This window comes from Hipposideros armiger, unplaced genomic scaffold, assembly GCF_001890085.2.
Source record: "Hipposideros armiger isolate ML-2016 unplaced genomic scaffold, ASM189008v1 scaffold_14, whole genome shotgun sequence".
NCBI classification, from domain to species: domain Eukaryota; kingdom Metazoa; phylum Chordata; class Mammalia; order Chiroptera; family Hipposideridae; genus Hipposideros; species Hipposideros armiger.
The window spans coordinates 3643948-3668623 of record NW_017731364.1 but is presented as its reverse complement, the minus strand read 5'-3'; the positions used below and the strand labels follow the sequence as shown (position 1 = coordinate 3668623).

General features: G+C 40.4%; 1 protein-coding gene across 4 annotated transcripts in view; it reads left to right on the top strand.

The window, feature by feature from the left end:
* Positions 1-11536: 11536 nt before the first annotated feature.
* Positions 11537-24676, top strand: part of IGF2BP2 (insulin like growth factor 2 mRNA binding protein 2) — a 173043-nt gene continuing 159903 nt past the window's right edge. For 2 of the 4 annotated variants that reach the window (XM_019624037.1, XM_019624029.1), the window contains exons 1-2: positions 11537-11813; positions 13365-13425. In XM_019624037.1, coding sequence (XP_019479582.1) covers positions 11636-11813; positions 13365-13425 — 239 coding nt within the window. In that variant the 5' untranslated portion in view covers positions 11537-11635. Of the gene's footprint in view, positions 11814-13364; positions 13426-24676 lie in introns of those variants that run through there. The other 2 variants (XM_019624051.1, XM_019624044.1) reach the window with 2 other exon arrangements.

Genomic DNA, 24676 nt, shown 5'->3' with positions numbered 1-24676 from the left:
CTGAATTGTAAAACAAGAGGCCCCTGCTGTTTCAGACCAAATGTTTGTGTCCCTCTCTAGAAGATCTGCCAGTATTCCCTCACTGGGAATATCCCCAGTCTCTCTTCAGGCATTTATCAATTTTCAACCTTTATTATAATTATTTGACCCATGTTCTCTTAGACCATAGAGTCATATTTTTTTTTTTAAGATTTTTATTGGGGAATTGGGGGATGGGAATAGTGCTGGGGAATTGGGGGAAGGGGAACAGACAAGTTGCTGTCCTTTTGTTCTTCAGTCTAGTTATGGAGGACGTTGCTTCACTGGCCCAAGTTGGCACCATCAATGCACTCTTCCCGGGTGAGGCAGATCAGTCCACGGCTTCTGGACGGCCGCTCACTGCGGCTGCTGGCCGCTCACGCTGGCTGCTGGCTACACACGGTAGCCCATGGCAACCCACTGCAGCAGGGGCTGCAGCCCACGCCGTCGCAGACGACTCACGGCAGCCCAGCTCCAGGTTGAGCTGTTGTTCAGCATCTTAGCTGTAGAGGGCAGTGTCACTGGCCCTCATATGTGGGATCTGAACCCGGGGCCCTCTGGCGTCCCAAGCCAGCTCTTAACCATCGCGCCACTCGGCCGGCCCGACCATAGAGTCATTGACTCAATTAAAAAAATTTTTTTTTAAATTTTATGCTGTATATTTACATACTTAAATGTATTATAGTACTGCTTGGATATCTTTCATGTGTCCCTCCAAATCCACTCTCCAACCTTCCCTACTCCATTGTGTGCTGGAGGCTGCCCATTACAAATGGCACCAATGAGCTCCCTGGCCTTCTGCCTCCTGCTTTGGTTCAGCCGTTAGGGGGGATTGGCAGGAGTGGGAGCAGAGAGAGGTATTTATTCCCTCAGCTTCCCAAATGGCATGCTGCAGTGAGCAGTGGCTGTGTTCTACCCAAGTCCAAGGTTTCTATCGGGCAGTCCTCTTCTATAGCTGCTTTGGGTCGTTGAAATTGTCCCTCCCATCACTCTTTAGGCCAAGCAGAGGTAATGGCTCCCTGTTGCTGCCAGCGGCATGGTACATCACAGCTCCTTGTTTATGTTCTTCAACTCCACTCACACCTCTCAATAGTACTTCTATTAGATTCTCAGTCACTCTGATTGAGTGTGCCATCTGTTTCCTACCAGGATCCTGACTGATACATGTATTAAAAGCCTCATTAAAAAAAAGAAAAATAGTCCTCTCACTCTTGTAGCTCTCTCCCTTAGTCTTTATCTATGTATTTCTAACTAATTTGCTTACACCATTCCTGGATTTATCCATTTTAGCCATTATCTATTGGCTTTCCATTGAGGTCAATGACATTTGGCTCTTCCACAGCTCCCTCTTTCTGACGGTTAGGCCCCAATGTCTTTGAGATTGGTGAATGGAAAGACAGCCTTTGTTTTTTAGATAGGATTATTCAATATCATAAAGACGTCTGTTATCCCAAAGTTCATTTATAATAGAATGTGATCTCAACAAAATACCAACAACTTTTTAGGGAGCTTGACAAACTGATACTCAATTTCACATGGAAGAACAAACATGCAAGATAGCCAGGAAAATACTAAAAAAAAAAAAAAAAGTCACAAGGGAGACTAGGCATACCAGATATTAAAACATACTATAAAGCCTTTATAATTAAACAGTGGGATATGGGCACATGAATAGATAGACCAGGAGAAAAGAAAGTTCGGAAATGGAATCAAGTACATATGAAACTTTAGTATGTGATAAAGGTGGCATCTCAAAATACCCGGGATAAATGATTTTTTAACAACTACTACTTGAACAACTAGTTAGCTATTTTGGAAAAAGGTAAAATCAGACCCACACCTCATATCACACTCAAGAATAAACTCCAAATGGATTAGGAATCCAAATATAAAAGCGAACCACACAAATCCTATTTTAAAAAATGAGTGAATTTCTCTTTAATCTGGGTGTAGAGGAAAGCTTTCTAACTATAAGTCAAAATCAAATGGAATGAAAGAAAAGACTGATAAACTTGACTATATAAAAGAAAAAACTTTTGCATGGGAAAAAACACCATAAACAAATTCAAAAGACAATTAAAACCTGGGAGAAAATATTTGCAACACATATATCACAGATATATTCCTAATATTTAAGTAGCTCATAAATATTGAGGAGAAAAATAGATCAGAACGGAAGAATGAACAGAAAACATGAACAGTAAATGTACCAAAAAAGGAGATAAATATGATCCTTAAACATGTGAAGTTCCATCTCACTCATAAGAGAATTACAAACTAAAAGTACACTGATACCATTTCTCACCTGTCAGACTGGCAAAAATTAAAAAATATCATCACACACCTTGTTGGCAGGCTGTAGTGGAACAGACACTCTTATACATTGCTGATGGGAATGCAAATTGTTATAATCTTTATGGAGGAGCATTTCACAACATATATTTAAAGCACACACATGTGCATGCATATAATCTTTGATGTAGCAATGCCACTAAGAATTCAACCTGAAAATAAACCTCCAATAATACAAAAATACATATATAAAGGTTATTCATAGCATCATTGTTTGTAAAATTAAAAAATTTTGGAAGTCATTGACATGTACATATACAGAGGGTGCCAAAAAATGTATACACATTTTAAGAAAGGAAAAAACTGTATTAAAATTGTAATACTCAATATATACCAATAACAAAAGATGAATACAAGTCATGTGTATACATTTTTTTGGCACCCCTGGTATATATGACATATGAGTTCTATGCAGTTGTGAAAAAACAGAATGAGAAAGATCTGTTTGAGATATGGGTGATTTCTAGGATACATTGTTAATTGAAGAAATCAAAGTGCAAAAGAGTATCTGTAGTATCCTACCTTTTTTGTAGGAAAAGGGGAAATAAGAAAACATACATGTATATATTCATTTGTACAAAAAGAAACACAAGACAAACTAGAAACAAATAAGATTGGTTACTCTCAAGGGTTGACTGGGAATGAGTTGGCTAGAATCACAGGAACGGGGAGGGGATGGAATCATCTAACTATACCTTCTGGGTTTTGGAATCATGTTAATGTTTTACATACTCAACAACAAAAAGAGAAAAATAAATAAAATCAACAAAGATGGAGGGGAAAATGAAAATGTAAAAAAACAAACACATGCACCAAAAAAATTTCAAATGAATAAGATAACCATAACTGAAAGAGGAAATAAAACTCAAGTAAGTTTTGCACACTGTATTTAGACTCTATGCCCTCAGGCTAAACACAGAACTCTAAACTAATACTAGATAATACTTTGAAGCCTAGTTAATAGCTTTTTCTTTTTTTTTGGCAGAAGCATGGGTTAGCAATTCTGTATATTCTAGGATTGAGCAAATAAGTAAATACATTGTGGATAATGGGAGCCAGGTTTCTTATTGTGGAAGGAAAGCTAAAAATATGGAAAGTGGCAAAGCAGAGAAAATGAACCTTGCATTATTTCATTGAAATCAGAGGTGTCAGTATGAACTTGTGATTTTGAATATAGTGATAGGTTAATAATATAGACAGGTATAGATCTGCATGTGTGTGTATTTACGTATACAGTCCATTTCCTAGCTTTTAATATTTGTAAAAGTTTGTAACACTTTGAATAAGAATCCATTAATCCACAATGAAATAATAAGTGGGGGAGAAGGGAAAGCTCTTCCTTACTGTAGAAAGCCAACTAATAAATATAAAAGGAATGATAAAATTAGAACCCATTTGGCAACTGTAATAGTAATAATCTAGGCAAGAATCAACAATAGACGGGAACACTGAAATTTTCAGGAGTAACAGTGTTTGCATAACTTCAAAGTATCTCCCCAAGGGATACTTAGTAACTTTGTAATAGAGAAACCAAGCGAGCAAAGTTAATATCACCAGTTAATAATGGGACAAATCAGTATCATGCGCCTCCTGATACAATGCACAATTTCACTTCCGTGGTATTCCTGCAAGAAAATCTGTAACTTAAATCTAATCATGAGGCAATATCAGACAAACTCAAACTTCCGAGCATCTACCAAATAAGTAGCCTATTTTTGTTTGTTTGTTTTTTATCAACAATGTCAATGTCATGAAAAACAAAGCTGCACTGGGGAACTGTCCAGATTACAGGAGAGTAAAGAGACAAAACAACCAAATGCAACAACTAATTTGGGATTTTCTTTTGCTGTAACAAACCCTGTTGACACAACTGGTGAAATCTGAATACAGTTTGTAGATTAGATAATAGTATTATTGTTTATTTCCTAGTTTTGATCATTATACTGGGGTTATATAAAGACAGTTTTTGTTTTGTTTTTAGTATATATAAACTTAAGTATTTAGGCATAAAGGGACATCCTGTCTTCAGTTTACTCTCAAACTGTTCAAAAAACAGAGAAAAAGATAACAAAATGCAGCAAAATGTTAACATTTGGGGAATCTGGGCAAATGTTATAAATGACTTCTTTGTACTATTTTTGCAATCTTCCTGTAACTCTAACATTGTATATAAAATATATATTATATATAACATGTTTGTATGTAAATTTATATATATATATATATATATATATATATATATATATATATACACACACACAATTATGTGTAAACTGAAAAAAACAAAACCTTTCTTTTTAAAAAATGCAGGTTCCTGGGCCCCAACCCTGAAAATTTGGGCTCAGGAGTCCTAGTGGTGGGGTTTGGGAAGTCTGAATTTTTAAATTTCTACTGGTGATTATGATGTTTAATCTGGTTTGAGAATCATCTCCTGCCAGATAAATAAAAATGTTACTGAAGAGGTAAAAAATAAAAACACCAAAAAACACAGATAACATCTTTTACCTACCACCCAGCTTTAAAAACAAAAAAATTACAAAGGAAAGTCTATGTGTGACCCTCCAATTCTTATTCCCTTTTCTCTCCACCCAGAGGTAATAATTATTTGAAATGTGGAGCTTCCCCAGAAATAATCATTATCTCAGATTTGAAGTTTGTCATTCCCATGCATGTTTTTATACATTTATACCATACAAATGAGTCCATATCAGCAATATGATTGTTCTGTATGTTTTCAAACTTGATATAAATGATACCATAACAAACACACCCTTCTACAATATAACTTTTCGTTCAGCGTGTTCTGGTTTTTAATGTTGATACATGTAGTCTATTTGATTTATTTCATCTGGAGAAAGGGAAAAAGTAATGAGTCCAGAGAAAATGAATAAATGTACATCTCTTTGACCTGATGTATATTAAATGTATGACTCTCAAAATTTTTATTTTTTATCCGTTTTCTTCCTGATGGACATGTAGACTCCATTTTTCCCTATCCTCATGCTACAATGAGACTTGTCCATGTTTCCTTGTGCACACTCATATATAGAGTTTCTTTAGAGGATAAATTGCCAGGTCAGAGGGGGTGCATGTTTCTTCATTTTCTCTGAAGTCATCAGCTTTTTCCTTTTCTAGATCATGCATAGGCATCCATAGTAACAGGAGAGAAGGCAGAATCTATGGGCACAGATGCACGCATGAGAGCCGATATAGCTGGAATCTGTGGGAGTGCTCTTCTGATTGCTGTTTTCTCAGTTAACTAGAATGCAAGGCTATCAGCGGACACCTAGGGTGGATGAAGAGCAATAGGAAGGTGTGAAGAGAGATGAGGTGGTAAGAAAAGGCCATCTAGGAGAAGGGAGAATGATTGACAGGGAGTTCTGAGGCCTATATCTTCATTTTTATTAGATAATGACAAATTGTTCCTGAGAGTAACTGTACCAATGGACACTCTTGCCAGTAGTGGGTGGCTGTTTCTAATGCTCCACACCTTTGCCAATACCGTCTATCATCAGAATTTTTAAATTTTTGTCTACTTGTGCACGATTTTAATTTCCCCAATTACTCATGAGTTAAGCTTATTGTCCATCTGAGTTGCATCTTCTGTGAATTAGCCCATTCATATTATTTCCCATTTTTCTAGTGGCTGTCTTTTATGATTGATTTGCAAGTTCTCTTTATGTGGTTTGGATAATACATCAGTGTTTACATTATGACTGTACAAATATTTTCACGGTTGAGCCTATGACCATTGCTCCTTTCCCGTATGACCATGTGTTTTTCCTAGTTAATGATTTCCTTGTTTTTCCATTTGTCTAGTTTTTCATATAGCTGTGATTAATTTTTTCCAAATGCTCCAACACGCTGGCCATCATATCAGAAATAATTACTACGCATTTATATGTGAGCTCCATTTTTTTTCTCCTCGAAGTCCTCACTTTCCAAGCCTCTGTCCTCTTACCCCCTTCTGTGCTGGCTGCTCTCTGGACGGCTGCACGGCTGGCATTCTGGATCTTCTATTCAGTCTCCTGGGTTGGATTCCCTATTTCTCAAATCCCACGTCTTTCTCTTCCATGGTTTTGTTGGCATTTACCCTCTAATAGCCCAATGGGGTATGTTTGAAACCTTCATGCCTAATTGATGGTCTAACGAGGTTTAGAATTCTAGGTTGAACATAATTTCCATTCAGTTTTGAGGCAGCATTCCACTGCCTCCTAGCTTCCTTTATGTTTTAGAAAAACACATTCCCATTCTTTTTCCAAATCCCTAAAAAAATTAAAAATTTTCAATTACAGTTGACATACAAAATTATATTGGTTTCAGATGTACAACATAGTGATTAGACATTTATATAACTTATGAAGTGATCACCCCGATAAATCTAGTACCCGACACCATACACAGTTATTACAATATTAAAAATCTTGTGTATGTGACCTATTTTCCCCTAGATGCTTTTATAATTTGATTTCTAAATTTCACCATGATGTACTTTTGCTCTGGATCTTTTGTTCTGGGCCATCAATAAACTCCTTCAATGTGGAAATCCATGTCTTTAATTCTTGAAAACTTTTTTTTTTTGCATTATTTTCTCAGTACTCTTTCTTTCAAACTTATCTCTGAATCCACATTTGGATTTGAGTTTAGGTGTGGAGCACATGCTTTCTTATGTCTCTGTGCCTTTGCACATGTTCTTCCTTCTGCCTAGGATGAATTTCCTCTGCCACTCCTCTTATCCTAGCAAACCCTGACTTAACCTTCAAAACCAACTTCCAACATCAGTTTTTCCATGATGATCCCCTTACTGACCATAGGCTGAATGAGACAGTCTCTCCTCTATGCTCACAAGGTCTTATGTGGCACCTCTAATGCCAACTATAATCTGTTTACTCATCTGCCTCCCCCACTGATCATAAACTCCTTGAGAGCAGGACACTGTTCATCCATTTCTGTTTCCTCAGTGCCTAACATTGTATAATGCTGTGAATAAATGAATGAATTTAACAAGCGGAGAAAGGTGAACATTTTCTCCTGCTACCTGTTAAGCATTATGCAAGACAGGTCCCATGAGATACACCTTCATTTAATCCTTACAGCAAACCTCAGATGGTCATTGTTTAATCAACAAATATTACCTGAGCCCCTATTATATGCCAGGTTTGATACTGGCCAAAGGATGAAAAATACAAACTCTCGTTTCTCCAGAAATTCACCATACAGTAGGGAAGACTTTTTTCCTTATACAATTTTTAAAACTTGACATTTAATTCACATACCATAAAATTCACCCATTTAAAATGTACACTTCAGTGGTTTTTAGTATATTCACAGTCATGCAACCATCACCATTAGACAAGATACTTTTTATCTGTGTGAATGAGGTGCAATGTGTATCCTGCGGTCAAGTCAGAGGAGGAGGCTGAAGTTTCTTGGGGGAAGAAATGCATTCCAGGGGAACAGAACAGTGTGTGCAAAGGGACAGAGATCTGAGATGGCCCAGAATTTGGAAAATATGAAAAGTAGGGGAGTCAGAGTTTACGGTGAAGAAGTAGGTTGGGCTATTTTACAGATGAGGAACCTGAAGGCTCAGAGAGGTGAAATTAACTAAGGTCAGCCAATTTCTCTTCTGCCAACTCAAGAAAAGGTGTCTAAAGGAGGTTACCCTACCACTGAATCATTCTCAAAGAGTAGGCAGGTGCTGATACCACCAAATACTGTTTTTCCTTCAACCTTCCAGCAAATAGGGCTTCGTTTTCCCTCCCAACTCCTTTCATTACCTAGAAAATTGGCCATGCTGATGACCATCATTAATGGAACAAAAACATTTCCACAGTGGTTTTGTAGATTCAAAAGGTTAAGGTCACCACAGTGATGTTATCAGAAGGTGCTCTTTCCATGGACAGAAATACGTGTATTTTGGTTATCAAGTCCAAGATGAAACCTTAATATTTCATGGGCTCTTTGTGAGGCTAACATGACCATGAAGAAATTCTTCTCCTTTCCTAGGCCTGTTTTCCTACCTGCAAAGTGACACTAAGAAATCTTTCCCCAGCTGCCTTACTGCCATCCAGCCCAAAGGAATCCCTGGGAAACCATGAGGATCTGTACTGTCTTTGAAATTCTTGAGGAAAAGGTTAATACATGCTTTAAAAATTAATATGCCTACTATAAGAATCTCTCCAAAATCTGACCTCAGTTAAACATTCACAAAAACTTGGCTTATTAGGCTTACATTCAGTTCAGATCAATCTCCATTTCATTTCTGAAATGGAGGGATCAGTTAGGGGAACTCAGGAGAAACCATGCAGAAAATAAAGTTTTGTCAGGCAGGCGCAATGACCTTTGGATTTCAGTTTCACATTTGGAGGCTGTCCCCTTGCTGCCCCCTACCCTCGTCTCTATCATGAGAAAGAGCAACTCTGCATTCATTCTCAGAGAAGGAACTGCGGATGCCACACATCAGGGACATAGCAGAAATGTGTTCTCCATCACCCTTACCATTCAAACCCTTCTGCAGCACAACTGTTTACAAATCGCCAGCAGGTCAAAAGACACAAATTACAGCAAAGAGCAGTTATTTCTCAGAAAAAAACTTCGAAAGTGACCTGGTGAAACAGGGTAGAAGAGTTCATCAGAAGCCACCTCTGCCAAGAATCCTTGGATGATTGCTGTCCACTAGAGAATCCATGCTAAAATGTTTGTGGTTTCGAATGGACATGTCTGAAAACATTCGACAATGAAAAAAGTTTTACTGCCCTTTCAGAGGAGAATGAGACCAATTATCCCTGACACTCTTTTTTAGAACACGTAACCCTGAATTACTGGAAATAAAATAAGCAAACATGCTGACCTATAATATGAAGGTGACCATACCAATTAGGGCATTTGTATAAATAATCTGACAATAGTTACCTCACAGTCTGCTGAAATTTATGCAAACGTTTGTGATTCTCCACTACACTTTAGTAGGGAAGCATCCATGCCTAGTTTATCTATTAGTTTGGGGAATAATGACAAAGTTCATTCCCAACTCCAGAAGCAGTAAAATCCACTTCCTTTTCTAGAGAAAGGAAATACGTGAATATTTGAGACCAAAGCCAGAATTCAAGCAACTGCAAATATCTAGGTGAGAACACATTATTTTCCCATGTGGATAAGTAATTATTTAAGGAGATCTTCACCAAAAGAAAGTATTTTAAAGCTCTTGAGTTTCTGAGAGAAAGCAAAGAAACAAGCACTAAGTGTGTCAACTGTGCCTCAACACACTACTGAGTTGTCTTTCACGTAGCCCTCACAACAGCCCTGCCACGGGTGGTTGTTTTATTCTCTTTTTATAGATGAAGAAACTTATGCTCAGAGATGCTGGGGCATTCCCAGCTACACAGATGTGGGCCGAAAGGAGGAAGGTCTGAGTCCTAAGCAGAGATAGGCCTTCCACCTGTCAGTGTTTTCCCGGACAAGAATCACACGGTGGTAACTGTAGAAAATACAAAATCCAGGCTCACAGAGTCAGTCTTCAAAGGAAGGGGCCGGGGAACGTGTATTTTTAAAATTTTTTTTTTTTAAACAACCGTGCTCCCTCCACCCTCTTCATCAATAGGAAAGCTTGGAAAAGGTAGTACTATACAAATCAGCCAGGAGATCTGAACCTGTTCCATCCCTACCTCTGTGGTTTCTCTACCTAGAGACCCCTAAAAAGCCTTAAACCACCCCCCCACATTTCTCCGGTCAAGCCATCACCTCTCCTAAGGCCCCCAGAAATTCAGATTATGGAATCTTCTGCCCCTTCACCTCTGAATCTTGCCATTTGTTTTTTTTTTACTCTCCTGTACAATTTCATTTCCTGGCTGGGACCAGAACTCGCAACCGGCCTCCAGCCTGTCTGGCTCCTTCCCCTAGCCCCTCGGCTTGGGCTGCTCTCATCCCACGTTTCCTCCGCTTGCAAGGACCTCTAGCCTCTCCCGGCCCTTCCCAAAGCTCGGGAAACTCCTACACAGCTTGAGCACCTCTGTTCCAGTCACCCTCGCCTCCCACCGTCCTGGCTCCGGGACTGAACCGGGCCTCGCAGCCTTGCAGAGAGCGTCCGTCCTCCCTGCCGCAGCCCCTGCCCCCTCCCCGCTCGCCTCGCTCCCCGCCACCTGGCTTCGCGGCGGCCGCTCGGGAAGCCCTCGGCACTTCCCAGAATAGAGAGCAGCTGCCAGCGTCAGGCTGCCGCCCGCCGCGGGGTTCCGGGCGCACCGGGAGCAGGCGGAGGGGATGTGACTCTGCTCTGGCCTCTCGTCTCCCCACACGGGTCGGAGCAACTTCCCCGGGGTGCACAGTCCGTGAGGGTCCCCAAGCGTCCCGACTCCAGTCCGCGATCCCTCGACCACACGCGCTGCCCGGTCGCCCCGGAGAGCAGGGCGCGGAGAGGGTCTCGGAGCGAGCGCTCCGCACGGGAACGCGCCGAGCGCCAGACTCGCCTAACTCGCCGCGAGAAAGTTGTTGTCTCCCAGCCTGCCCTCGCGTCTCACCTCCGAGACACACCTCCCCGCGCGCCCTGGCCGCCGCGCGCTCACATCCGGTCCACCTTGCGCACACCCCCTTTCCACGCTCTCCCGCGGCCCCTCTCCCTCCCACGCCTGCGGCTCCCCGCCGCTCCCCCGCGCCCCCTCGCGCACTGCCGCCCGCGCCCGGGGTGCGCCTTCTCCGCCCTGCAGCTCGCCTGGCCTCTCTGCGCCTCGCCGGCCCCGGGTTCTGGCGCCCGGGAGCCGCGGCCCCGGGCCGCGACTCGCTTCCGCCCGCTGAGCGCCGGGCAGGAGCCCAGAGAGGCGCGCGGAGCGCTCGGAGCGCTGGGGGCGCGAGGCGAGGGGCGCAGCGGGGCGGGGCGGGGAGGGGGCGCTCGCTCGCTCGCTCACTCTCGGCTGCGCACACGCCCGTACAAACTCTCACACAGACACACGCGGGGTGCGCTGCCGCCGCCCGCCGCTGCTCCTCCTCCCGCCACCGCCTTGAGAGGGAGAGGGAGAGCGAGAGAGAGGCAGAGAGAGCGCTTTGTCCGCGCGCCGCCGCCCGGCCCGGGACTCTGCCCCGAGGAGGCAGCCGCGCTGAGTCCCCGCCTCCGCCTCTGCCTCTGCCCCCGGGCGGGCCGGGCGGCCGCGGTGGGGGGAGCCAGGCTGAGGGGGGGAGGAGGAGGAGGAGGAGGAGGCGAGACGAGGGCAGCGGAGGAGGCGAGGAGCGCCGGGTACCGGGCCGGGGGAGCCGCGGGCTCTCGGGGAAGAGACGGATGATGAACAAGCTTTACATCGGGAACCTGAGCCCCGCCGTCACTGCCGACGACCTCCGGCAGCTCTTCGGGGACAGGAAGCTGCCCCTGGCGGGACAGGTCCTGCTCAAGTCCGGCTACGCCTTCGTGGACTACCCCGACCAGAACTGGGCCATCCGCGCCATCGAGACCCTCTCGGGTGAGCACTCGATGCTGTCCCCCTCCCCCCGCCTCTCGCAGCTCCGGCCGGGACGGCGCCGGGAGGGAGGCCGAGCCCGGCGGGCGGCGCCCGGCGGGGGCTCACGCGCCCGCACGCTCACTTCCAAGCACCAGACCCTCAACTCTGATGGCCAGCCCGCTCCTGGGACGGCGCGCTCCCCTCCCCCCATGCCTCCGACTCACCCCTTGCCCTCCGAGCCGCAGCCCTGGGACCCCTGTGCCGCCCCGAGGGTCCCCGAGGCTAGCTCGTTTTCTGGGAGCACCCTCGTTCCCCTGACTCCCGGAGATGGTCTCTAGAGTTCCCCACCCCCATCGTTAGAGAGCCCCCGTTCCCCCTCTTCCCTGACCTTCCTGTCACCCCCTTTGTCCGGGACCCCTCAAATCTTGCATCTCCTCGCTTGACCGGACCTTACCCCTTCGCGTGCCTCGTGCCCAGGACCTCTCGCCCTCTGGCGTCCCCAGAGCCGCACTCTCCTTTCGAGCCCCCTCCCCAGCTAGCCCCGCGGCCCCCCACTTTCTGCACCCCCTTGGCGCCACCCTGATGACCCCCCTCCGAGGTTTCGAGGCTCCCCCAACCCATGCACGACGGCACATCTCTCTCGGTCCTCTCCCGAACCTCAGTCCCCTCTCGCTCGTCTCTCAAGCGCTCCTATTTTTCTCTGAATTTTTTGTCCGATTTTATTAAGAAGAACTCGGGGCTGGGGGCTTTCCGCCGCCTGTCCCCCCGCCTCCCGCTCGGCCAGAAGCACCTTTTTACGAGGTGCCCTGTCTCAACTCGGTGGGGGCCCGGGCTGAGAACCGGGAAAGAGGAGACCGGGGGGCCCGCGAGCGCTCTGGAGCCCTCCAGACGGGAGACGGAGAGCGACACACACACTCGCGCGCGCGCGCACTCACCAACTCTCCCTCTCGCACACGCACCGCGGGGAGCTGCGCTCGCCCCCAGACCATGAGCCTGTGCCCCCCGAACCCGGGCCGGGCCGGAGCCCCTTCCCCACTAGCGCGCGGGGTGGGGGCGGGGCGGCGGCGAGGCCAAGGTGACACCCAGAAGCCGGTAGGGACTGGGCTCTCGCAGCAGCGGACCCCAAAGGGCTTCTGCGCGTCTTCTGGGGGGGCCACGAGAAGGAGAGGGCGGGGAGGGGAGCGCAGTGGAGTCTTCGGGACCCGGTTAGCGGAATGGAGAAGTGGGGGCCGAGAGAAGCGGGGCCGCGCCAGCCCTGCAGCTTGAGTTTCAAATGAGCTCATCCTTTCAAATTGGCGCCGCTCTTTATTAAATTTGTTTTTCCGGTAATGCCACCCACAGCTATACCTGGGGTCGGATCCGGGCTCGCACCCTTCCCACCTCGTCCCGAGACTCGGGGCGCCCATCTTTTTTCCCACTGGGAACCAAGTTTGCCCAGCTGGAGCCGGGTAGGAGACCCCTTGAGGGCGCCCGAAGGCGGAGCCAGAGCGTAGAGTTCTGTACGTGCCCCTCCTAGACCCCCGGCGGTTTCCTACAAGGAAGGTTCTGAGTGCTTTAATTTCTGTTTTAAAGGTAAAGTGGAATTGCATGGGAAAATCATGGAAGTTGATTACTCAGTCTCTAAAAAGCTCAGGTAAATATATTTTGCTTAGTTATATTGTGGTCGGGCTTACGTATAAGTAAAAACATACACTCAGTTTTTAAAAATGTGCGTTTGTCGTTTTAAAAAAGGCTTTTGTTTGTTTTGTTAGGGGAGATAACATAGTTTAGAAAGTTACAGTTTTTACTTTCATTATATAAGGTGTTTACTGGTCTTGGAAAATATCTGGTGCCTTATTGGGGATAAGGGGTGTCGAACATTAGCTATGTTAAATTCGCAGGGACTATTCAACTTGTTTATCAAAACTTGCCTCCCACCCCTACCCCCAGCAAAATGGCAACAAATTTTTGTCAAGACTTCCTGTGAGATGTTAAGAGTAAATATTTACTGTCAGCCAAATTGCTTAACTAAACCTCGCGATTAATTAGTTTTCTTTTTTAAATAGCTTAATGTTGAATAATACAATAATTCAGTAATAGGTCAATATTTTGCATAGCACTCTAAAAGCTGGGTTGTGTGGATAGGATACCAGTGAAAAGCCAGACTTTTGTAGTCACTGTGACTACTGATTTATTGCTTCTGAGAGTTTTGTTGTTGTTGCTGTTTTTAAGATATGTTTGAGGCTAAACAGATACCACTCTGAAATCTATAGTTATATTTAAGTGCATTGTTGTTAAGGAAGGAGTAAAAAGGTTTGTGGAGGTTGGATTTCTCCAGTGCTTTACTTACATGAGAAATATCTGTATGAGGAGAGAATGAAAGAGAACATCCTTGTTTAAAGTTTATTGTGGACTTTAAATTTGGGCCCTTTATTACTCATTCTAGATTTTTTTTCTCCTGTGTGTCGTAACTTAGTTTATATCCTATTCACATACATTTCTTCACCATTAGTCATTAAGTAGCTGAATTGGAGAGACTCTAAGTGAAGTCTTTGATTTACCACCTTTACAATCTGATACTCAATAGTGTAACCACTTGATTTTTGCCAAGATTGAAAAGATTTTAAAACAAACTATCCTAATTTTATAAATACTTACATATTTTTTTTAAAGTGGTTTTTAAAAATTGTGTGCACATTTGCAGATATATTTTATTTTTAAGTAAGCAGCAGGATAGCTTTTGTTTGCAAATGATTCTGTGGCGTTATCAGGAAACTAATACTTAAAAAAAAAGAGGTAAAAGTTATGATTTGCAGTTGCATGTGTAATATTAAGCCAGTTCTCTCTAATTGAAAAGATGTAATGTGTAACCGATTGGTTTTTCAATTAAGTATTCTAAATGTGTATACTTTTCATTAAAATTATTTTTTGCTTGAGACACCCAAGTTGTAGCTTCCTGATATATTAAGTATTTATTGTAAGTTTAAACTACTCATCTTACAACACTTGAAAATTTGAATATATTGAACAGGGTTTGAAAGAACCACCCAAAATATTTGATGGGCTATGTTTCTATGAATGCCTAATTCTGTTGGCTATATAGCTGTTTTGAGTCCTTTTAAGGGTTATAGTTAGTAAATATCACTACTTTTTAAAATTTGATGGGTTGATATCTCATTTCAAGTTGCAAAGTAATTATTTAATGTTGCAAAATAAGTGGAATACTAGTTTATCTAAAGTTATTAACATCGCCTGAAATGTCTCACAAACTTACTACTTTTTGACTTTTTTGTTTCAAAATGCAGAAGTAATTGCTGTTAGCTGGATTGCCATTGAAATAATTTTATGGTGTTTATACAAGAGTTCAGAATTAAAAATATTTCCCAAATTTTTAGTATTAATTAAATAAAGAGCAATTTAGGACTTAAAAAGTCCTATTAGCACAGGATTTCTTTGAACATGTGGGTGATATGAAATACCTAGGAGATAGATTAAACTGCGCTGTGTGATTCACTACACTGAAGACGTCTGACATACCAAATGTATGCATAAGCTGCTGCTGTAGGGAGTTACATCATTTCTGATTGGGTGGTTTTAATGTTTTTTTCCCCTTTCCTTTATTAGTTTAAAACTGTAGAAATTAGTTACTTGTACTGCAGGCTAGGGGGGAGACAGCACTGAGCTGACTCTTGGGATGAAGCAGCTAGCTGGCTGTGTCTCGTGTATAGGGCATTACCACGGTGGTGGCTTTTAAAAAGCAGGGTACTGGGACATTTGAAACCAAAGCTTTTATGTTATATGGTGACTGTTTTGGTGTTCTTTTGTTGCATTTCCATGAAAATTAACAAGTTAGGGGTAAATTTGTCCGCATTAAGTCAGTTCTGTATGTGGTGTTTTGTGTTAGCTGAAGTGAAAATGTGAAGAAAACAATTCATAGTCATTGCTTGCTTGCTTAAAAAAAAAAATCATTCAACAATTGAGTGCTCATTTTCTTTATATTGTTCTGATTTCTTTCTGTTCTCCAGAACCAGTTTTAATGTCTACATTCCAATAGATTTTTTTTTTAAAGCTAATGATACTTTGGGAGGAGATGTTTTTAAGTTATGAAATTATTGGCGTGCCATTTGCTTACCAATTGGATCTTTTGTTAGATATCATTCTAGCATCATTTTATATGTACTATTATAGTAGACAGACTAGATACCATTATTTTCTCAGGTCGCTCAGGTAGAAATTTTTTTTTCTTTTTGCCACGTGTTTAATTCTTATTAACTACAAGTTATTGTAATGTAAACCATGTACAAGCCATCTAGTTCTCTTACTTCTTAAGTTGGTTGCAGGCTCTGTTGAATAAAAATCTTTGGATTTTTTTTTCTCTATTCATATTTCTTGTTAGTATATATGAATCAAAGATTTCTTAAAGAGGTAAAAACTGGTAAGAGCTTTCAAGTTCTGTTGAGAATTGTGAACATTTCCTTGATAGAAATTTCATTTTTGATGTTGATGAGAGTTGAGGTTCTCACACACACACACACACACACACACACACACACACACACACTCACACACTCTTTATCTACATACATGCACACACATACACTGCAGCTAATACATAGGCTAACCTTAATGTGCTTTGTAACTAAAGTTGAATGATTCTGTGAGAAACAAAACTTTGAAAAATGCAGTTTCTGCCCACTTCTAGGAAGTAACTAAGTGGTGCTAGACATGCTTTTACTGAGATGGTGTGAATACTATGAGGTAGTGTAGGAAAAAGCTATGAATTTGTCTTTCATGACTTAAAAATCAGTAATTGTGTTCTCTCCAATGCAAATGAATTTGGTCTCCTATAGGAATGTTAAAGAAAACAGTATCTCAATTGTGTTTTGCTTGTATGTACTACATTGTGTATAGTTGAATTAAATACCAAAAAAAAAAAAACCCCAACCTCAAGCCCTTCGTGCAACAAAGGCTTTTGCTGCATCAATTTTTAATTTTGTAGTGACAGAAAATACTTTATTAGGTTAAAATCATACGGTAGCCTCCTATATCAAGAATTTGTTGAATTAGAAATTAATATCTCGATTTAATTATATAGATTTCATGTGTGGATATAACATGTTAATATAAAATTTATATCAGACTATCACGTTACTTTTGATTTGGCTTTGAGTGGGACATTTAGTTTCCCATTTTTAAAAAAACTAATAAATTTTTCATATGGTTCTAGGTAATATCAGAGAATTACATACTTTTATGACCTTTAAGAGATTAGAATGAAAATAAAAGCAGTAAAGAAAAAAAAGTGCTTGATAATTCAGATGACAACATAGATTTAAAATTCTACTTTGTTTTTAAAAGACTGATCAGTTGATATTTTTACACTATATATTAATATAAATCATCGAAATCTACAAATCAAAATGGATTTTATATACTGCTTCATTTTCCAATTCTCCAAATTCATATCAATTTTAAATTGTAGCAATTTATAGAAGTATTAAATGGCTAAACACTCAAACATTAATTCTGAAAGGTGATTTGATGGGGTGTAATACTTTTACCAAATTGTGTTTTTTAAAATAGTGATGTTTCCTTGTAATTATGACTGGGTATAAGTTGACCAGTAAGGGAGGATGGTCTCAGTTTTGCTTTTTATTATGTTAACCTGAGGTTATTATTTATATAGAGAGAATGAGAGAAGATTAGTAATATTTGTACAATTGCTTTTATATGCAATGATCTAAAGTACAATACATTTTCCAAGAAGTTTTTTTAAAAGGACATTAGATTTATAACTAATTGCATATCAAATTAACATTTCACTGTTATTTTGAGTAAATGTTTTTATTTTATGGAGGTTGCTCCAATTTTTAAACCAGAGGATATAAATGATGAAATGTGCATAAAAGGATAGTAACTTGGGCACATTTACATAAACTCAAAAAAGCTATGAAAATCAGATTTCTATGTGAACTATTTATACATATTTGATACTTTTCAACTTTATAATTATTTGCTGTCTACTGTTGAATCACTCTTCCAAGTCTGCTGATGAAATCTTCAAAAGTACATGAGCAATTGGTCAGAGTTGTTAGAAGATATTGTTTGAGCTAAGTGTGTCATCTCTGATTCAGTGGGGTGTGTGTGCTTGGGTGTATGTGTACTTGTGTATTTTGTGGGTGACATTAGTTTCAGACAGATGCTGTTAAAAGGGAAGAGGAGGAAATCTTTAATTGAGCAATAATTGCTCTGGATTTCAGTCCTGAAAAGGCAAACAAAAATCACTAGGCATTTGAACCTTGTGGCAGAGGGAATCAGATGCAATGATATTTGCCTTGAGTGATGTATAACTCTTGTTGGAGGTTAACCTTGTAGAAGCCAGGGCACAGGCACCTGTAGTGGCTTCTTTAGTGAACATGCTGCTGGAAGGACCATCCAATGCAAAATCTACTCTCCTTCATTTTTGCTTGGCTAGCACCTCTCACTAATACAGTTAGCCAAGTGACTCTGTGAAGGTTTTAATGCTCTGTAAGCCATTTTTTAAGTGTTAGAAAATTCAAAATTTGGATATACATTTTCATTTAGAAATTCTATATTGTGGAAGGCAGTACATTATTTTGGAAAACAAAAGTACCCTGAGGAAATCAGTTTCATTAGAAGAAGCACAGTATTGAACTGGTTTCTTTGGAGTCTGTTAAAAAGTTGAATTATAAAATTCAAAAATATATTTTTAAAAATTCTATTTAAATACCACTGAAGGTGTCTTTGATGTCTTTTTTTGGTGTTAAAGAAGAAAGGTGGGGCTTGACTAAACCAATGTTTTAAACCAATTTTCTAAAACTTCTAGTCAAAAGCATAATCTCTCAGCAGTTATGATTAATTTCTAATTTGAAGGATGAGACAGTTCTGTTTACTAGAACATGCCCAAATAATTTATTAGTCAAGGTTTATCTTTTGAACACTCAAGTTCACGCTCAAATTAGTTTGGGTTGTCATTCAAAACACTGTCATTGAAGAAAACATAATAGCAAATAAAAATAAACACCAGTTAACAGTCTTTCCTCCCATTTATCACCATTAAATTTTTTTAAAAAATCTTTTACTTTATAATTTGACTTCATGCTTACAAACTTGTAATTTTCATTTGGTGGCATGGACTGTATGGGTTCTATTTCGGGCAGTAAAATTGCAGAGTGCTCAGAGCATTATTTTTAAGGTTTTACTTTTCCTGTTTTGATCATGGACTTGAGTCTGGTCTTTCCATAAAATAGTGAAGAAAAATTATTTTCTCTTACAAAGAAATTCAGATTCTGTTGCTTTGGCTTTTGAAGAGGAGGGGGAATGTAATAGCTGTATCTTTAGTTTGGTTTAGAGTTTGATGGCATATTGAGGTGTACAGTAAGTAGACCAAAGAAAATGAATGCCTTTGCATTAATAGCAGACAGTCAAGTTTAAAAGCTCATCAGATGTCCATCATTTAATAAGTTTATGTCTCTTCTCCAAGTATCTGATTCTCACTAAATAATAAGCTTGCATTTTTGAGATACCTTTTGTTTGTTTATTCCTGAATTTCCTGGTTATTTATCTATTCTCCACTCTGTTTCTTAAAATGTGAACATTTAGATAGAATTTTCCCATTTTGTCACTATCATAACATTTCATAAAATAGGCATTTGAATAAGTAGGACCAATAAATGAAAGTTAAAAGTTCTGATGCATGTTTTAGACTTTCTAATATTTACCTGTATTATAAGAAATGTACCTAGTGGCCAGGAAAACATGTATGGGACCATTGTATTGAGAATATTTTTAGTTTTTCTTATTATTGTATAATTAATGTGTACCAGCATATGAGAATTTGCCTTAATGGGAAGCTTGGAGTTTTAATTTTTGTTTTAAATGTGATCAGAAAGGCTGTTTTCATAATTCCATGTGTTGATGTGTAAATAATATCAGTAACATCATCTCAGGGAGATACATGTATTTTTATGTACCTGCTGCATCTTATATTCGTATGGTAGTAGTGATGCCACAGCCTCTTCCACACATTTTCATTTATTTCAAATAATAATTATGTGAAGAAGATAGGTCAGTTAACATTATCCCTATTTTTCAGATAAGAAAACTCAGTCTCAGAGAAATTTAGTAATTTGCCTAAGGCCTCATGGCTGTTAAATACTGAAGGTAAGGCCAGAGCTCAGGACTTCTGGGTTCCAGTCTAGTGTGTCTCACCTACATTTACTGTTTTTAATTGAAGAAGCCACCTGAGTGTTATAAGCTTCAGAGGGTGCCTGCCGTTCAGGACTTACTTAGGGAAATACATGAAAGCAGGTTTGTTTGTGAATGACCCTTTACAGCGATCTTATTCTTACATCAATCTGCATGATCTATATGTTGTTACAGTTTTATAGAAAAAAATAATTAGAAACAGAGGTGATTTTAAAATTACCAGCAGCATTACCTCCTCCCGTCACCATGCTTGCCCTTAGACAGAAATGGGGAGCATGCCTAACGACACAGGTTGGATTTTGTTGTTGTTACATGCTTTTTTCAGGGTTGCATTCCTTGTGTTATGAAATAGGACATTGTCAAGAAAGACGTTTCTTTCAACATCTGAGCCACACAAATCCCATAGGTAGGCCTGGTGAATGAAAGTGCCCTGTGGTAAATGAAAGGCTAGGGTGGGGTCTTCACAGGTTTCCGCCAACACATTGCTGGAGGGCAGAACCGTGTTTTGGTTTAAATGTTTCTTGGTAGCTGCCAGGTCTTTCCCCACATTTGGTGTCTCTCTCTCTGCTTCACTCTCTGTAGAGAGTATAGCCTTTGGTTCCTTCTGTGGGGATGGAAGGGGTGTTAATAGGATAGCATCCATCAAGTTTTCTCAGGCTTCTTCATTAATGATAACAATCACTCAAAAACATAGTAAATACCTAAGCATGTGAAGTGCAGTCCATTCCCCTTAATTGTAAACTATTTCTGCTCTTTTCCTCTTGTATCCTTTAACTTTTGTGTGCTATCATATGTGTATGGTGGTGGGGGGAGGAGGGAGGAAGGAATTACCAAGAAAAAATAGGTGAAAGAAGATTATTTCCAAGTCCCCGTGCATTTCATTTCTTTGAAGTTAGTACAGTTCAGAGTGGGGTATTGTAGGTTCCGTGGGGCTCTGACTGTGAACATGGGGAAAAGGAAGAAAAGTCACTAATACTTCCTGAGTAGCTGATGTGCTAGGCACTGGACTAGGCCTTCTACGGATCTTATTTTATCCTCACAACAGCTGGGAGAGGTCTGTTTTTCACATCTTTTACAGATAGGACTGTAAAGCTTCAGACTCCAAAGCCACTCCCCCTTCCACCTGACCAAACCTGCTTGGGAGAAGCAGTGGCCATATTACCCTTGCCGTCCATCTAATTTGAATACAGTAACAGCACCCTAGCAATAAAGTAGGAAGTTTGATAATGTGTACATAGGTTATAGAGTAACTTTGTACATTTTTTGTAACTCAGAATAAGAGATAAAATTTACATGTATACAGAGGGAAGATAAGGAACTGAATTTTACTATTTTTAATTTAGTGTAATGGAAAGAACTAAAAGTGTTGGTCATAATTTGAAGAAACTTTCTTGAAGAAGTCCTATCGTAGAAGCATTGGTAATTATATAAAGATAAAAAGATGTTTTTAAAAACCATTGTGGTTAAAAGTTAAGTGTTAAAATGATGTATGCAATGTGGGGGGAGGGTCTATATTTGTGCTTTTGGCCCAGATAGGTTTTTTAAATCCTGAAAAAAAACTGAGGCTTTTTTGTTTAGGAACTAGAATGTTGCAGAAAGTTTGGCATGTTTGCATTTTTATCTGTGTATTTTAAAAAATGTGTATGCTTTGGAAAAGGAAAATAAGTAGTTCATCTTACATTAGAAAAATTTAAACCTTTTTGACACATGAAAAAGTCAGTGACAGCAAAGGGAGCAGAAAGATTTATATGTTCTTGTTTACACAATAGTTAAGTTTATGCATTTGTGATTTTTTTTTTAAGTAAATAGGACTTCAGATACAATAAATGATACTGCCAAGGAGATGTTCAAGAGTTTTGCTTCTATGTATAGAAGTGGTGCTTTTTTGATAAGAACATAATTTTATGAATTGATTATGAAATTTAAAAAATGGCTTTTCTCAGTCAAGAACCTTTAATAGAGCTTAAAGTATTATCAGAAAAGACATTCTTATTACCACGTTATACATTCTCTTTACTCTTTCTCGTCAAACAACAAAGCAAAAAGTATGTAATTGAGTGATGATTCTGTGGACAGGTTAACCTTAAACCAGTTCATGAAATAGAGGATGTTTTTAAAAAGCTCATTTGAAGACAGGAATTTTTGTCTCACAAGGAGATACTTTAGTCTGTCCTGATCTTTGTGATTTTAACAATGCATATTTGAAAACTGAATGTTTTTCTTCATCATTGTGTGGATAAGGTTTTGGAGTAAAGTGTTTATGCATCTTTATTTTAGTCAGAGGTAGATGATGAAACAGTTTAAAACGGAAAAAATGCAGTTTAGCCTCTTCAATTATTAAGGAAGGAAGGGAGGGAAGAAAGAAGGCAGGTGGCTTTAGAAGCATAGGCGACTGACTGACATTTGTCATGTAGCTAGTACGTTCTCTCTCTGTAATTGCAGAGCATGTTGGAAAGACTGGTACTCGCTGATGGTGTATAGAGACAGTGATTCCAGTGGTGGCAGCAGGACTCGGAGTGTCTCGCACAAGTTATTCTTTTCTTTGATGTTTAAAAACTCTAGTAGCGTGTAGCTGGCCTGCCCCACAAAGGGTTTTGCATTGCTTTCTATGAGGCCCTGCACTGGCCACTTCCTCTCTCTCTCTCTTCCTCCTTCCCCTTTGTATTTGCAGAGGGATGGCAGGGCAGGGCTAGAAGGTGCCTGGTGTGCAGGCCAGCCTCCACCCCATGCCCCCTCGCTGGCTGTTGGGGGAAGCTTGGAGGCTTGTGTGTGCTTGCTCAATGTGATGGAATGTATGGGTTCTGTGGCATACTCACTCGGCATGTGCAGCAGACACGCGCTCCTCAATGGTTGTAGGGTCAAAAGTCCCAGGCTCTTGAGTGGTTGAAAATTTGGGAAGGATTTTCCCAGTGCTGAAAGTTCTTTTTCCCCTTGCAGTGCAATTGTATTTATTCTTTGTAAAGGGAAGACAAACAATTTTTTTAAACCATTGAAGGATAGAAAAAAATTTGTGGGTGCATAAATAATCTGGCCTTTCTCCTGGATCCAGCTGTGCTCTCTCCCCCGTTCTCTTCAAACTGATAGTGATGCCTTCAAATCATGGACACTGAACGTGTAAACTAAGCTCCTTAAAACTCCCTTTGTGTCACTACTAACGATAATATTGAGCATCTTTAGAAAAAGTTTTAGGCTCAGATATTTAAAAATGGAACATTTAGTCTCCCCTTTAAAGAGTAAAGAACAAACTACTAGTTGATTCATAGTCTTTAAATTTTTTGTTACTTAATATTTAAAAAAAATTTACATTGTATTTATTTTTTTCTTTACAAAAAATTTAAGATGACAGAGTGTTGGTGGCTCAGTTATTTGAAAAGAAAACAGGGATTTAGGTTTATGATATAGATAAGTTTAAAAGGGAGTTCATTTTAGGGGTTTTAAAAGACTGGGTACAGGTGGTGGTTCTAATATAATTCTTTATATATCTTAAGAAAAACTTCTTAAGTTAGTTCTTTTGTTGGAGTTCTTTTGTGCACTGATTTTTTTATTGATAGTTTGCTGTATGTGTCTACTTCAGTGATTTCAAAACAATAATTTTGTTATTGAAAATTATTTGTGGCTTTAGTTCACATATAACAATTATGGTCAAGGTATTGCTATCTACCTTAAAAATTTCTAGGCCAAAGTTATATCTTTCATTCCTCCTGGCAGTGCTTTTAACAGTATTGGTCCACAGAGCTTTAGGATTCTGAGGACATGTCAAATTTATGGGAGGAGAGAATGGACATATGTACATGGGGATCCTGGTTCACCCACCTTTCAGTCAGAAGATAATTGCATTCATTGTTGTTTTATGTACTGGAGTTCGATCTAGAATTTGCAGTTTGCTGCTTTAAAAATCAGTTTGAAATTATCGGTCCTGTAGTATATAAGTCTATGCTGCGAGTCCATTTCTTGATCAGGCATTCTAGCGGTTCCAAAGCTCTTTCTTGAGGAAAGTTTAGACCCTGCCTTTGTTACTTCTGAGTCTACTTCCTGTGGAATGGCCTTTTTATTTCCTGTCACTTTAGCTTTAGTAACAAATGTTTGCTTTGCCAACTGCATGCCAGACTACTAAATCTATGGATTTTTCTAGTCAGCAGCACAGTGTTTGCCCTCCAGGAACTTTCCAGGGAGCTCCTTGGCCAATGGTTGTCCTCCAGCTGTTGGCAGAGCCATTAGTGTTAACTGACTTTGAAGAGTGATGGATCTGGTGATATGGACCCACTCATTCATTGAGAAAAAAATTTTGCTTCAGGAGGTACAAGCAAGTTGGCCTTTCTACCCCTTCTTCCCGCAGATTAGCCCTACTTTTATCTGTTGTATGTGCTGCGGTTCCATGACCACAAGGGTGATCTTCAAAAATACTTTCAACTGGTTAGAATGGATGCCCAACAAATCAGAAGGGGCATGAGCCATTATACTCTCACACACATTTCTTCAATATCAGTCCTGCATGCATGATTCTTGTTCAGAAACAGGTATTGCTTCAAAAGTATATTATTCTCAGTGATTTCTTAACCTATGACCAAGGACTCTTGGGGGGAATCCTAAAAGTCCTTGGGCTTTGGCTTCTGTGTTGTTTAAAGAGCCTTCTATCAGAGTTGGTTCTGATACCGAGAGAGAGGGAGGGAGGGAGG